The sequence below is a fragment of the Euleptes europaea genome, chromosome 5 (assembly GCF_029931775.1).
Source record: "Euleptes europaea isolate rEulEur1 chromosome 5, rEulEur1.hap1, whole genome shotgun sequence".
Lineage (NCBI taxonomy): Eukaryota > Metazoa > Chordata > Lepidosauria > Squamata > Sphaerodactylidae > Euleptes > Euleptes europaea.
The window spans coordinates 68,969,170-68,984,186 of record NC_079316.1 but is presented as its reverse complement, the minus strand read 5'-3'; the positions used below and the strand labels follow the sequence as shown (position 1 = coordinate 68,984,186).

The following is a 15,017-nucleotide window of genomic DNA, read 5'->3' as shown; positions in this document are numbered from 1 at the left end:
TGCGACGGCTAATAAATGGTTGGAAAATGTCTTCACAGCTAAAGGGGCCAAACAAAGTGCGAACAGTATTTTTTATAACATTTTCAAACTCTTATTACATCACTGGGAATACATAGTGTGGTAAGCCCCAAAGTGGGAAGACGTATATAATAAAAACAATTGTCTTTTGTTTCTGTACAGACAAAATTATTAAGGCACAAATATTGAGGGAGAAACTCTGACTGGAATGGGAATGAAATAAAATTATTATTTATCAAAACAGTCTTTAGAACATTGTATCTTGTATATATTCAAACATAAAAATACAAGCCACCATTAAAAACCAGTATTTAATAGTTGATTTAAAAATTATTTAATTATTGAAGGTAAGAAATAAACATCACCAGGGATTTCATCTCCCATGAAAACTGTAATTAAAAAAATAGTTGTTTGATATGAATATATTCTCAACTATAGGTCAATGTTAACCTTACTTTAGAAACTCCCTGACCTACCTTCCCTTTCAATTTATGTAAGCTAGTTTTAAGAAGACAGTAAAATGTTTTACTTTTTTGCTAATATGAGGCCACTGGAGGGCTTCAACTGAGTTTATTAGCCTTGGAGGGGTGGATTGGCCACTGAGAAAAGTCTGGGTGGGCTTACGGTCTGGAAGGCTGTCCCTGCCAATTCCTCTACCCCCTGTTGGGGCCACCATGGTCCAAAGTAGCGATAGGGCAAAATCTGCCACCACTGTGAGCTAGTGGCCCTCATCCATGAAGTGTGAGGAAGGACATGCCTGGTCTGGCCTACCCAACCTGGCATGACAAAGGATGCACCCACCCCCACCCCACAAATGATGTGCTCAGCCTAGCCTCACTTGCACTACACAGAGATGGAGGCACTCAGCCTTGCCCCATGTGGCAACTGTGGTACTTGGCCAAGGTGCACGGCATGGTGCTGGCTGGGCAGGCTCTTTCTCCCTTCTTCATAACAATAAGGGTAGTCAACCAGGTATTATTTATATATTATAGAAGTCAACCAGGTATTATTTTATATAAGCTAGGCATATCTGAAATTGTTAGGTCTTGAAGCAGTTCAGCCATATAGGACAAGAACCAAAGAATACTGTCACTTGATCCACAAACCCAAGTAGGCTGTGAATATGATTCTTCATAGAGAGTATGAGGCTGTCCATGACACAAAGTGGACCACTAAACCACTAAAGTTTCAAAAGGTCATTTATATGGCAGTGGAGTCTTTTGAATAAAGACAGTATTCCCTTAAAGTAGCTATTTGGATCCTGGCAGTGCTAAGGCAGGTACCTCAATGTAAGGGAAATTCTGTAAATCCTTTAATTTCATAATGCTGCCTTGCCTTTGCTTATTATTATCTTTGCCAGATCTTTTCAGTTTATACCTTACACAGTGCCATCTGAAGTAGAGTTACAACCTTCTAAAGTGTAACTTAGCTTCGGATGGTACTGCAAGTCAAATAGACTTCTGTACACTTTATTTCAGACAGGGCATTGACATATTCAGGATCAGCTGTGCATGCACTGTCTGCATATTTGGCATTTGTTTTAGTCCTAAATATGTTCACTATTTTCAATACATTTTTTGCAACTATTTTTCTCTAGTTTTACCTAGCAACTTACAATAACCTCCATGCATGCATGGGTGCATCAATGAACAACAGAGAGAGGAGAACAAGAAAGAAAAAGACAATAGGCAGATTAACATTACCTGATGCATATAGACATCCTCCATGCAACAGTAATAACCAAGTAAAACTCAGCATGGAATCCATTTTCACCATATTATCTGCAAAGCTAATGGAACATTCCTCACAATATATAGTGTCAAGGATGTGAAGGGGTGTGCCATGCAATTCGATACCTTTACCTAAATATAAATGAATAAAGGAGGTACTCTATGAGATCTCCCCCCAGTAAATCTCTGCTGTATTTTTGTTATTTTAAGCTTTTAAAAATCCATTTCCATTTCCTGGTTCTGTATTCTTTTGTTGGAATGGAAAGATAAGAATCAATTGTGTCAAGTGCAATGCAAATATTGGTGGAACAGATTTACTTTAATGCTGTTTTGGAACATATGCATGATCCCTTATTGGCCTTGCCATCAAATTCGGAAAGGTCATTAATAGGTGGAGTTGGTAGTTCTTATAGAGGACAAAGCAGGGCGGGATCTAGGGGGTGAGGGCGGCAGGTGCCCTAGGCAGAGGGCAAAGAGGGGGTGGTGGCAGGTGTTTGGGGAGGCGCAATTGCCTGGAAAAGATGGCTTGTTCTGTAGCGTGTACGCCCATTCCCCCAATTAGGCTGCTGCTAGGAGGTGGGGGAGGCTCCAGTGCACAAAAGAGATGGCTCGTTCTGCTGTGTGAGAGTCCCATTCCCCCAATTCGGCTGTTGCTAGGAGGTAGGGGGGATGGGAGAGGGAGACCCCAGGCCTCAGAGGGAAGTCACAGCCCTTGCTATGGCAGAAGCGGCAGCTGTTAGTCAAGTGAGACTATGGCGAGCGAAGAGGAGAGGGAGCTAAAGATTCCTGAGGAGATGTTCAAAGATGTCGAGTTCTATGCAGTGGGAGACATAGACCCCCAGGTAATCTTTCCTGGCCTCGCTAATCTCCCTCCTTTCCCCGGTTGAGGCACTCTCCACTCTTCTACCTGCAGGACCTTCCAATTCCTTGCCTTCCCGCCCCCCTTTTCAAGAACTGTGTGTTGCCAGTGGCTTTGGTAGGCTTTTGGGCATGTGAGATGTGGGGATGGGGGCTTAGGACGCATTGTAAACACTCACAAGGGGAAAAGAGTTTTGGGGGCTGGTGAGCATTAATGATTTAGAATGCCTGATGTTCCCTCTTCCCCCCTCCCTCGCCTTGTGCTCTTCTGAAGCACTGTAAGCCTTGGAGCAGCCTGGAGTCAAATGGGGTGAAAGGGAAGAGGACAGGCTCTTCTCTCCCCCCCCCACTTTAAAACTGGAAGCTGTGCTGTGCTTGGCTTTGCCAAAGGCCACTAGTAGACCTGTCCCTTCATCTGATAGGCTTGGCCGTCCCCAAAGAGCCTGATTTTACACCTTGGGAAAGGGAGGAGCAAGAATGGAGGGCCTGTTCATGTGTGTTGTGTGCCATCAAGTCGCTTCTGACTTAGGAATCAATGATCTCCAAAACACCCTCTCATTAACAGCCTTGCTCAGGTCACGCAAACTGAGGTCCATGGCTTCCTTTATTTGGTCCATCCATCTCATGGTGGGTCTTCCTCTTTTCCTACTGTCTTCAAAGTTTCCCAGCATTATTATCTTTTCAGTGAGTCTTTCCAAGGAGTGACTACAGCACAGTGCCTTGAGTTTAGTCATTTTAGCTTCTAGCAGCATAATTACCAGATAAAGCTTTTCTTGGGCTGTGCTTTATCAGGCTGTGAAGGAGCATGAGGTGTGTTTGATGTTTCCCATGACATTATGTGTGCTGTATTTTTTAAGAGAAACCTTCAGGAAAAGGCTAGTCTGAAAAACTTTCTCCTTGGGTTGGGTTTTTATGTGTGTATAGAGATTGAGGGAATTAGGGCTGTTGATTCGGTTCGGCCCGAACTGAAAATCAGCCGAATTTCCCCTGATTCGGTGGTTTTTAGTTCGGGAGGAACCGAACTCAAAACTGGCGGGCAACCGGGGGGGCCGAATTCAGCGAGTTCGGGAGTTTGCGAATAAATCCGGCAAATTCGGGGCCGTCAGTAAGCAGCATAACCGTCAGTAAGCAGCATTCTCCTCCCCCGGCCAATCGGTGGCCAAGCTGGGTCTTCTTCTGGCCAATCAGTCAGGATTGAGTACTGGAGGAATCAGCTGATGTGCGGCCCGGCCAGGGAGAGAGAGAGAGAGAGCGAAATCCTCGTGTGTGTGTGTGGGGGGGTGCTTGTGCACATTTGCTCCTTTCTGTGGCTGCAGGGGGCGTATTTTTGGGGGTACAGACACAAAACTTTCAGTGGAGCTTCAGATGAAGCTTCTTAAGATACCCCCCAAGTTTTGTAAACATTGGGTCAGGGGGTCTCGAGATATGGGCTCTCCCCCTTTTCCCTCCCCCCTTTTTCCATTTATGTGGCTGCAGGGGGCGCTTTTTTGGGGATATAGCCCCCAAACTTTTAGCATAGCTTCAGACAGTTATTCTTAAGATACCACCCAAGTTTTGTAAAGATGGGTTCAGTGGGGGCAGAAATATCGCCTCCCCCCTTTTCTCTTTCTGTGGCTGCAGGGGGCGCATTTTTTGGGGTGCAGATCCCAAACTTTGAGCGGAGTTTCAGACCAGTGTTCTTAAGAGACCACCCAAGTTTTTTGAACATTGGGTCAGGGGGTCCCGAGATATGGGCTTTCCCCTTTCCCCTATTGGGATGAATGGATCAGCCGATCCTGTGTGCATCTTCTCCAGAGCAAAACGTCCCGTGCCTAATTGGAATCATCTTGGATTACAAGTCCTCCCCAGCCCCTCCTGATGGAACAGAAGACAGCCACAGTAAGACCCCTTTGGGGGCTTTAATCTATAATTTTTCTCCTGTGTATGTGTGTGTGTGTGGGGGAAAGCAGAGTCTGTATGTGTGTGGGGAGGGAGCAGTTTCTGTGGGTGGGGGGGAAGCCAAAGGGGGCTGTCGTCGGTTCTGCCTGGGGTGTGTGTTCCCCCTCGAGTCTCTCGCTCCCTGGTTTGAGGGGGGAGGTTTCAGTTGTGTGTCTTCTGGTTTTTCCCTGTTGCAAAGGTGTTGTTTTACAAGGTTGAGTTGCTTTGCAAACTGTTGTCGGGGCTGGGAGCTTTGTGCATGGGCGGCAAGCTCTGCTGAGAGATGCACATTAAGGGTGGGGGGACCCCTTTCAGGGCCCATATCTCAGCCCCCCCTGACCCAATCTTTACAAAACTTGGGGAGTCTTTCAATAAACGTCCTTTGAAGCTCTGCTGAAAGTTTGGGACCTCTAACCCCAAAAATGCCCCCCCCCGAGCCGCGGAAAGGCACGATTGTGTTTTTAATGGCTTTATTCGGCTGAATTTTTTTTCTGAACTTTGAATTCCGCCGAATTGAACGGATCCGAAGTGGGGGAGTTCGGACTTCGGCATATCCCGAATCTAAACGGGCCGAATTCGGCCAAATCCGAACTATACCGAATTTTTGTAAATTCAACAGCCCTAGAGGGAATATTCAAACATTATAGATAGATAAAAGAATGTAAAAGTGTAATAATTCATTAACAGTTCATAGAGGTCAACGTAATTTAGTTTATCATTTAAAAGAGTTGTTGATTATATACATTGATTATATAAGTATATATATATAAATATGTATATATTATATGGGGGCATCATCTTGTACTTTTGCCCCCCTTCAAAAAGGTAGATCTGGCCCTGGGACAAAGTAGTCTGTTTATGTGTCCTTTCCCAAAGCAATCTCAGGGGCTACTCATTTATGACAGGCCAAGCAAGGGAACCAAAGAGCTAGCTCAGAGCAAGCTCACTCAGATAAGCAACAGAAGTTTCACTTTTTTTCTCCAGTTAATTATTGGTGGTGGAAAGTGCCATGAAGTCTCAGCTATGGTAGCCATGTAGGGTTTTCTAGACAAGAGATGAACAGAGGTGGTTTGCCATTTCCTGTCCCTGTGCAGAAACCCTGGACCTCTTTGGTGGTCTCCAAGTACTAAGTAGGGCCATCCCTGCTTAGCTTCCAAGATCTGAAAAGATCAGGCTAGCCTGGACCATATTTAATTATTAGGTCAGTTGAAGTGTCCATTCATAACTAGGGTTGCCAACCTAAAGGTTACTTGCTATTTTCCCTCCTTTATCTAGAAAACCACGAATAGAGACATAGAAAGAAACCATGCTTGCCCTATACAAATATCCTAAACTGAAGGGGAGTATCTAAGGTTGCCAGGTCCCTCTTCACCACCGGTGGGAGGTTTTTGGGGCAGAGCCTGAGAAGGGCGGGGTTTGGGGATGGGAGGGACTCCAAAGCGACCATGTTCTCCAGGGGAACTGATCTCTATCAGCTGGCGATCAGTTGCAATAGCAGATCTCCAGCTAGTATAATTGAGGTTGGCAACCCTAGGAGTATCCCAATCCATGCCAGTTTTGGAGTGATTCACTGTACTGCTAAATGTATACGTGTAACATTATTATATGGGATTTGAACTTTCATTACCAGGAAGGAGTCAAGAGAAGGGAATATCCCTGAAAATCTCTTTGTGTTGCAAACCTTGCTCGACAGGGAAATGTTTGAATTCATTACATTTCTCAACTGTTTTGACATTTACTGGACTATATTATATCAATATTGAAATATTTCCTAAGCATTTTTTTAGCCATCAAGTCACAGCTGATTTATGGAGACCCCATAGGATTTTCAAGGCAAGACACACTCAGAGGGGGTTTGCCATTGCTTGCCTCTGCATCACAACCCTGGTATTCTTTGGAGGTCTGCCATCCAAATACTAGCCAGGGCTGCTTAGCTTCTGAGATCTCATGAGATCAGGCTAGCTGGGAGCTATCTAGGCCAAGGGCAAGAATGTTTACAAAGATTAAATTAATTCCCAGAAGAGCGTCAGTTGTCGTAATTCAACTCTGCAGACTGGGCCTACTCAAGTAGGCCAGAGTGGAAGTGCAGAAATATTAATCTTTTGTCAAAGGGTTCATCTAAATGTTTAGATTAAATGGTTCATATTATTTTCTTTATTTTCCCCTCCCCCCAAACCCTAGATGAATATTCTCAGAATAACACACAGAAACAAAGGAAGGAGAAAAGCATCAAACGATGGCTATTCACCATAATAGTACAACGAAGCCTCTCTATTCAGAGTTACAGCCCGAGCTGATACTTTGTGGTGCATCATCCCAGTACCAGGACAGACCACCAAAGTCACTTCCCCTGGTGACTACTAATTCACATAACATCCAAACAAAGCAAATCTCTATACGATAAACCAGTGTGGTGTAGTGGTTAAGAGCAGTGGTTTGGAGCGGTGAGCTCTGATCTGGAGAACCGGGATTTCCCACTCCTCCACATGAGCTGCGGACGCTAATCTGGTGAATTGGATTTGTGGCCCCACTCCTACACATGAAGCCAGCTAGGTGACCTTGGGCTAGTCACACTCTCTCAGCCCCACCCACCTCATAGGGTGTCTGTTGTGGGGAGGGAAGGGAAGGGAAGCCGGTTTGAATCTCTCTTAAGTGGGAGAGAAAGTCGGCATATAAAAATCAACTCCTCCTCCTCCTCCTCTTTTTCTTGTCCATGAGTTGCAATTGCTTGAATTACAAAAAGCCCATACTTAAAAAGGTATCAGGGAATGCCTAGAAGTGACATGCAGGCACTGGAAATGAAGCTGAGTGAGCTGGCTAGAGCTGGGAGACCACATGTGCTTTAGCATCTGCTCCACAGGAAATGGAAGCCAGGTAGGGAAACCACTAACATGAGCTACTTGGAGTCAGCTGGATGAGTCCATGGGCAGCAGCACAAGTCACTGGGGCCAGCTGGGTTTAGGTGGAAGGCTTGGGAAAGGTGGCCCCTCCAGACCATCGCACCACCAGGACTTTCCCCAGTGGCCATAGTGGTGATTCTGCCCTTTTGCTATTCATCTGGGGAGAGCCATCACTGCAAGCCAGCTGGAGTGAGCCTGGTGAATGCATAGGGTTGCCAGTCTCCAGGTACCAGCTGGAGATCTCCTGCTATTACAACATATCTCCAGGCGATAGAGATCAGTTACCTTGGAGAAAATGACCGCTATGGCAATTGGACTCTATGGCATTGAAGTCCCTCCCCTCCCCAAACCCCGCCCTTCTCAGGCTCCGTCCCCAAAACCTCCCACCGGTGGTGAAGAGGGACCAGGGCAGCCTATGAATGCATGGGGGTTTGGTGTTTGCTCCATGGGAAGGTAGGGGAGTGCCCCAGCTAGAGTCTTCCAGGTCAGTGTGATTCAGTGAATGTGTGGGATTTTGGCTTTTATCTTGTGAAGAGCTTGCAAGGGGGGAGGAGCAGAAAACTGTGTTGGGCATACAGCTCACAATGTCCTTTTCTCTGGCCTCCAGTTAAGGATTTGGGTACCCAAGGTTGGGTGGGATGAAACAATATATATAAATAATGAAAATATATAATGTATTAAAAGCACTATGTCAAGATTAAAATTATTTAAAAACGTTAAAACAGCACAATGGCATTTCCTACGGTTGATACCTATAACCACATACCAAACGCGTTTCTGCCTATATTGCCTTCCTCAGTGGTCTGTTTGAAACCCATGTAAAACACGCACACATTTACAGATATATATGCATATACAGGCAATGTAAAACAGACCAGGCATGTAATAGGTTGTATATATTACCAATTACACCAACATTTGGTAAGATTATCTCAAGTTTTTATGCTGGGCTGTATATGTCTCCCATATAAGATGTGTGCAAGTATCAACCTAGTAAATCAAGGTTGTTGGTTTTGTGGTTCAAGGACCAACTTCCGCACAAAGGGCACATCTGCCTTATGTTGATTTGTGAGAAGGTTTGTGGTTTTTATGAAATTTTGAAGAACTTAGGTGAAAATGCTGATGATGTTGAATCTTTTGTAGTGAGTTGTGAGTGATTTAAAGCCAAGGCAAACACATACAACATTGAAGTTAGGGGGAAACTGAGACTGCTGAATTCGCAGAGACTTTTGCTATTGTCGTTAGGTGCACATTTATTTATTTATTTATTTATTTATTTATTTATTTATTTATTTATTGCCCGCCCTCATTCCCAGCAAGCTGTGCTCAAAGCAGATCACAACATTATAACCATAAAATATAAGTAAAACATACTTTAAAACTACATTCTCAGTACAGTACAATAAAACAAGATGGCATTCATTAGTCATGAATAGTAGCTACTAGAAACCTGGTCCGGCAGTGAAACCCCCATAAACAAATTTTTTTGGGGGGGAGGGAGGATGGGAAGGCCACAGCAATGATGACAGTGGAAAAACAAGTATCTAATTCTGAGGGAAGTGGACTTGTCCTACACTCTGCATGGCAGGCCCAGTCATGTTTCTTCTGGAGTAGTGCCCTCAGGTTTAGGTAGCAAGGCTTGGGAGTATCAATGGGAACTGGCAGCCAGAAACTGGAGCAGCTCCACCTCCTCTGGAAACAGCACCTGGGGTTCATCTTGCCAGACTTAACTGGGGACAGAAGCCTGAAAGGGATTGCATCCGTCATGATCTGTCCCAGGAGGTGAAGTGCAGGCTGCAAGCCTGGCACTGCTTCTTCACTGAGTTATCCTGACATAAGCCCTCTGCCTCCACTACTCCTGCTAGGTGGAGGCAGATTCTGGTGGGTTTGTGAACCGAGTCCTGGATGGGTGCTTAGTTGTTAGGACCTGGGGGATAGAGGGAAATTCTGACAGAGGAGCTCCCACTGTGGGATCCACATAGGGTTGCCAGGTCCCTCTTCGTCACCAGTGGGAGGTTTTTGGGGCGGAGCCTGAGGAAGGTGGGGTTTGAGAAGGGGAGGGACTTCAATCCCATACAGTCCAATTGCCAAAGTGGCCATTTTCTCTAGGTGAACTGATCTTCATCGGCTGGAGATCAGTTGTAGTAGCAGGAGATCTCCAGCTAGTACCTGGAGGTTGGCAACCCTAGATCAAGGGGGGAGTTCTGGAGGAGATCCCATGGCAGGTTCCTCAGGGCAAGTTCTGGAGCATATGGACCAGAGACATCTACCCTGCAGGCGTCTCCCAGAGTTTCCCGCTTTCCTCCAAGCCATGTTTCTGGCTCCTAAGGCTCTTCCTTAGAGGTCATTAAGTTGGAGTCCAGAAACTGCTCAGGGTAGGCTATGACAGGACTCTCTTAGCCCCACATACCTCACAAGGTGCCTGTTGGGGGGGGGGAGTAAGGGAAGGTGATTGTAAACTGCTTTGTGACTCCTTTCAGTAGAGAGAAGTGGGGTATAAAAACCAACCTTCTTCTTCCTCTTCCTCCCCCGCCTCCTCCTTGGAGAAATGTTTTTTCAGGCACTATTTTTCAGAACAGTCCTTAGGGTTGCCAACCTCCAGGTACTAGCAGGAGATCTCCTGCTATTACAACTGATCTCCAGTCGATAGAGATCAGTTCACCTGGAGAAAATGACCGCTGTGGGAACTGGACTCTATGGCATTGAAGTCCCTCCCCTCCCCAAACCCTGCTCTCCTCAGGCTCTGCCCCAAAGCAACTTACATACTTTTCTTCCATCTTATGATCACAATAACCCTGTGAGGTAGGTTAGGCTTGGTGTATGTGTCTGGCCAAGGTCACCCAACAAGCTTCTGTGGCAGAGTAGGGATTCGAACATATCCTAGTCTGAAACTCTAACCACTGCACAACACTGGCTTTCATGTGATGGCTCCTGTTGAACAGTAGCAACTGACTCACCCAAGCAACATACAAGTTGACCAGTGGTTTTTGACATGCCTGGCCCTGATGAGTCCTTCTTCAAAGGCCAAAACAGGCCTGGAAAGGGTCCTCCTCCTATATTTTATTGACTGAAACCATGGCTGGGAGTACTACTACTGAGGGCATTTGATTCTTAAAACTACAGGTGCTGCTTCTGTTATTTTGGGGGGTTTACCCACCCAGTTTTTTAAATTTCAGATTTTTCTGCCAACCTTGGGCTTTCTTAGGTTTGTAGAAAGAGCTGCCTTGTCTGTCCATGGTCCCAGTCTCTGAATGTAAGAATCCACATATAGGGCCATATTGACAGAAATATTGACAGGCAGGGACTCGTGAGATTCACGGGGGGGGGGGGGAATCCCATCCCTCCCTCCCTCCCTCCTCTAGTTCACCCTCAGCTCCCTCAGAACCAACACATGTTCTCAGATTGGGCTCCTGCATGCCTCTCACAGGCAAACTCGCAGGGAGAGGGATTCTGACTCGCTTGCATACCCCTCTCCCAGCCTGCTTGCCTGCTAGCCTGCCTGCCTGCTCACTCTTTCCCCCATCCACCCCGCTCCTCATAGCTTCCCCGCCTCCCCAATGCTCTTCCCACTCTGCCTACCCATTTCTCTTTCATTCACCGGGAGGGGGGGCCTCCCTGCCGCTCTGCCTCCTGTCCCTTCTCATTGCTGCTACTGCTCTGTCTGCTGAGCTGCTTGACCCAGTCCCCTCCACTTCTCTGCAGTGGCAGATCTACTATGAAACTAATGAAGCTTAAGCTTCAGGGCCCTGAAACAACTTTTTTTTAAAAAAAATGAGTGAATTTTTCAACAGAATTGATGGATTGGTTCTTGTAGGTTATCCGGGCTGTGTAACCGTGGTCTTGGTATTTTCTTTCCTGACATTTCGCCAGCAACTGTGGCAGGCATCTTCAGAGTAGTAACACTGAAGGACAGTGTCTCTCAGTGTCAAGGGTGTAGGAAGAGTAATATATAGTCAGAAAGGGGTTGGGTTTGAGCTGAGTATTGTCCTGCAAAAGTAATGTGCTAATCATTGTCCTGTAAGTATCAAGATAATGTGCTAATGAGGGTATGGTATGTTAATATGGAACCATTGTATCCTGAAGTGATCTGTTAATGTGTGAAGTCCAAAGCTAATCTGCATGGCTGTTGTTGAATGTTGCCTTTGTTAGTCTGGAGGTTTTTAGGACAGGAAGCCAAGCCTTATTCATTCTTAAACTCTCCTCTTTTCTGTTAAAGTTGTGCTGATGTTTATGAATTTCAATGGCTTCTCTGTGCAATCTGACAAAATAGTTGGTAGAATTGTCCAGTCTTTCAGTGTCTTGGAATAAGACCCTGTGTCCTGTTTGGGTCAGTCCATGTTCAGCCACTGCTGATTTCTCAGGTTGGCCAAGTCTGCAGTATCTTTCATGTTCTTTTATCCTTGTTTGTACGCTGCGTTTTGTGGTCCCGATGTAAACTTCTCCACAGCTGCAAGGTATACGATATACTCCTGCAGAGGTGAGGGGGTCTCTTTTGTCTTTTGCTGATCGTTGCATTTGTTGTATTTTCTTGGTGGGTTTAAACACTGTTTGTAGGTTATGTTTTTTCAAAAGTTTCTCCATCCTATCAGTGACTCCTTTAATAAATGGCAAGAATACCTTTCCTATGGGAGACTGTTTTTCTTGAGTTTTCTGATTTTTGTTTGGTTTAATGGCCCTTCTGATTTCATTCTTGGAGTAGCCGTTTGCTAGCAGTGCGTGATTTAGATGATTAGTTTCTTCCTTGAGAAACTGTGGTTCACAGATCCGTCTTGCACGGTCCATTAATGTTTTGATTATTCCTCTTTTCTGTCGGGGGTGGTGGTTGGAGTTTTTGTGTAAGTAGCGATCTGTGTGAGTTTTTTTAAAGTGTTTGTTATTAAACTAAGGCTATTTTAGTGATAGAATCATAAGCCAGTGGGTTGAAGTACTTAATATTGACCTTAAAGGTAAAGGTCCCCTGTGCAAATGTTCTAATTTAGTCCCCAACTGGAGCTGTGGGTTTTTAATTTTTTTGTTACAATTAGTACATGTTTGCATGGAGGTTCATGAAGAAATTGGTAGTGTGTACCTGAGGTTCATATGCTAGGGTTTCCAGGTACAGCCTGGCAACCAGTGGGAGGGGGGGCAGGGGAAACTGTTGGTGACCCTTCCAGGGAAAACCTAAAAGTGATGTCACCTCTTGCCAGAAACTGCTGGAAAAGCTATCATGAAACCGTAGAGTTTCTGGCTATTCCTAAAAAGGACTGATGTCACTTCCAAGTTTTCTCTGGAAGTGATATCACATTATTGACCAATGACGATCTTTTAAAGATTATTTTCTCTCACATTCTTCAGAATTGTTAGTGGGAAATGGGAGCCGGGGGTGGGGGATCCCTCCTGCCCCCAGCAGGGGCTTGGCAGCTCTATCACATGCATAAGCTTGAAGTTGTCCAATTTGGGGATGAGCTATTTTGATTATCACTTAAATGTACATCACCTCTTGCTATGTGGAGGGCATTTATCTGTAGTTCCATGGTGAATTGAGTATTACTGTAGTCCTAAATCCATTTTAAATTCTCAGAAGAAGACTTCATGGTAACTTTCAGCCCATTGTATAGCAGTGGACAAAGAAACATGGTACTCATAGACATAGAAACGTGGTACTTGCTATTAGATCCAACTTCACTGGTAAACAAAGAGGTGCTGGGATCAAGCTTGTTTGGAAGGCCTTCTTTACAACTGAAAGCCCTCTTCTCTGATCCACAGTATGTGGAGATTAGTTGCAGCTACTCTACTGAAAGGAGCCCTGTGGCCAGTGAGGGACCTACATTTTGGGGGCCCTGAAGCATGAACTGTTATGGGGAGCCCCTTCTCAACCAGCAACAACAGGGCAACATCCAACAAGGCCCAAAGGGTTTGCTGCCCTTGCAAGAACCTCGAGGCCCAAATGGCGGAGGACAGGGTGGTGGGGTGGAGCCCTTGAAAATGGGCCATACAGTGATGAAATAAAACTATAGAACTATTAAGCCATGCACCAGCGAAGGATTTGAGGATCCAGCTGCCAAAATGTAGGCTATGAATAGATTCTGGTGAGCTCAGAGAGCCCTTACAGCTGGGGGTTTGGGCGCTGCAACCCCCCAAAAAACTTTTGAAATTTGACCAATTACAGGGACATTTTGAGGCCATGTGAAATGGGTATTAGAGCATATTCTAAGGTCAATATTAAGTACTTCAACCCATTGGCTTATGAGTATCAGTAAAAAACTCCATCGATTTTATTGAGTAATTCACTCATTTAAAAAAAAAGTAGCTTCAGGGCCCCCCTCCAGGATTAGGGGCCCTGAAGCTTAAGCTTCATTAGTTTCACAGTAGATCCCCCTCTGCCTGTGGCGCAGAGTGGTAAGCTGCAGTACTGTAGTCCAAGCTCTGCTCACCACCTGAGTTCGATCCTGACGGAAGTTGGTTTCAGGTAGCCGGCTCAAGGTTGACTCAGCCTTCCATCCTTCTTAGGTCAGTAAAATGAGTACCCAGCTTGCTGGGGGTAAAGGGAAGATGACTGGGGAAGGCACTGGCAAACCACCCCGTAAACAAACTTTGCCTAGGAAACGTCAGGTTGTGACGTCACCCCATGGGTCAGGAATGACCCGGTGCTTGCCCAGGGGACCTTTACCTTTTTACGCTACTGAAAGCACTCTAAAAAACCAGGAGCATCTCACTACTAATTCATAAATCCAAAGTTCAGTGTTGACATTGAGAAACTGTTCTAACTTACATTGTGGGATTTAAACTCTGGCTGAATTGGAGAGGAATATATTTCAGGAAAGTGAGAATCTTTTAAATGATACAAATCAACATGCCTAGGCAAGGAGGACAAAGGCGACGGACACTTTATTCTAATCTCCCCCCCCCATTTATCATACACATTTATAACGTTAGTTGTGTTTGCTGATAAGACGATGGGGAAAAATGCCACAGAGTGTTCATTTGCAAGGATGTAGAAATTTTATTGCAAAGAAATTGAAAACAAAATACATTTTTACCTCATTTATTGTAATGGGTCATTCAATATATGTTCTTACTGAGAGATAAATAAGCCATGGCAGTTCACCCCATGGTCACCACAGATATCTGATGCCTGTTGTTTGCATTGTACAGAATGGCTATCACATGAGTAATTAGCATATGTGCCATAGGACACTTAAATCAAATTATATATTCCAATAGATAGGCACAAAAGAGGATAGCCATTCAACAATGCTGCTAATCAGAGTAACTGGAAGGTCAACTTGATTTTGATTAGAACAAATGTTCATGTCCCTATACTGTGACAACTGGGTTGTGATTATCAGTAACATGAATGACAAGTACCTTCTAGGAAGAAGCCAGTCACTTTCAAAGGCATATTCAATAATTGCAATTTGAGATTTTGTGCAGAAAGCACCAAATGAAATTCTGGCTATGCCAGTGACATTTTGATATCAGTATATATCTGGTAATGTCCTCCACCATCAATATACTGCTCAGAAGAAAGCCAGATAGAACAAAGACAATAGTACCAAAAGAACAGTAGTAACAACAAATCAACGGATGGTGACATCTGCTGCGACAGTTGCAT

At 45.0% G+C, this 15,017-nt stretch overlaps 1 protein-coding gene across 1 annotated transcript in view; it reads right to left on the bottom strand.

Moving 5' to 3' along the window:
- The window catches only part of LOC130478326 (deleted in malignant brain tumors 1 protein-like), a 377,479-nt gene that overhangs the window by 87,562 nt on the left and 274,900 nt on the right, over nt 1-15,017 (bottom strand). Inside the window, 1 exon segment of the mRNA XM_056850473.1 lies at nt 1,722-1,807. Within this exon segment, the coding sequence (XP_056706451.1) occupies nt 1,722-1,807 (86 nt within the window).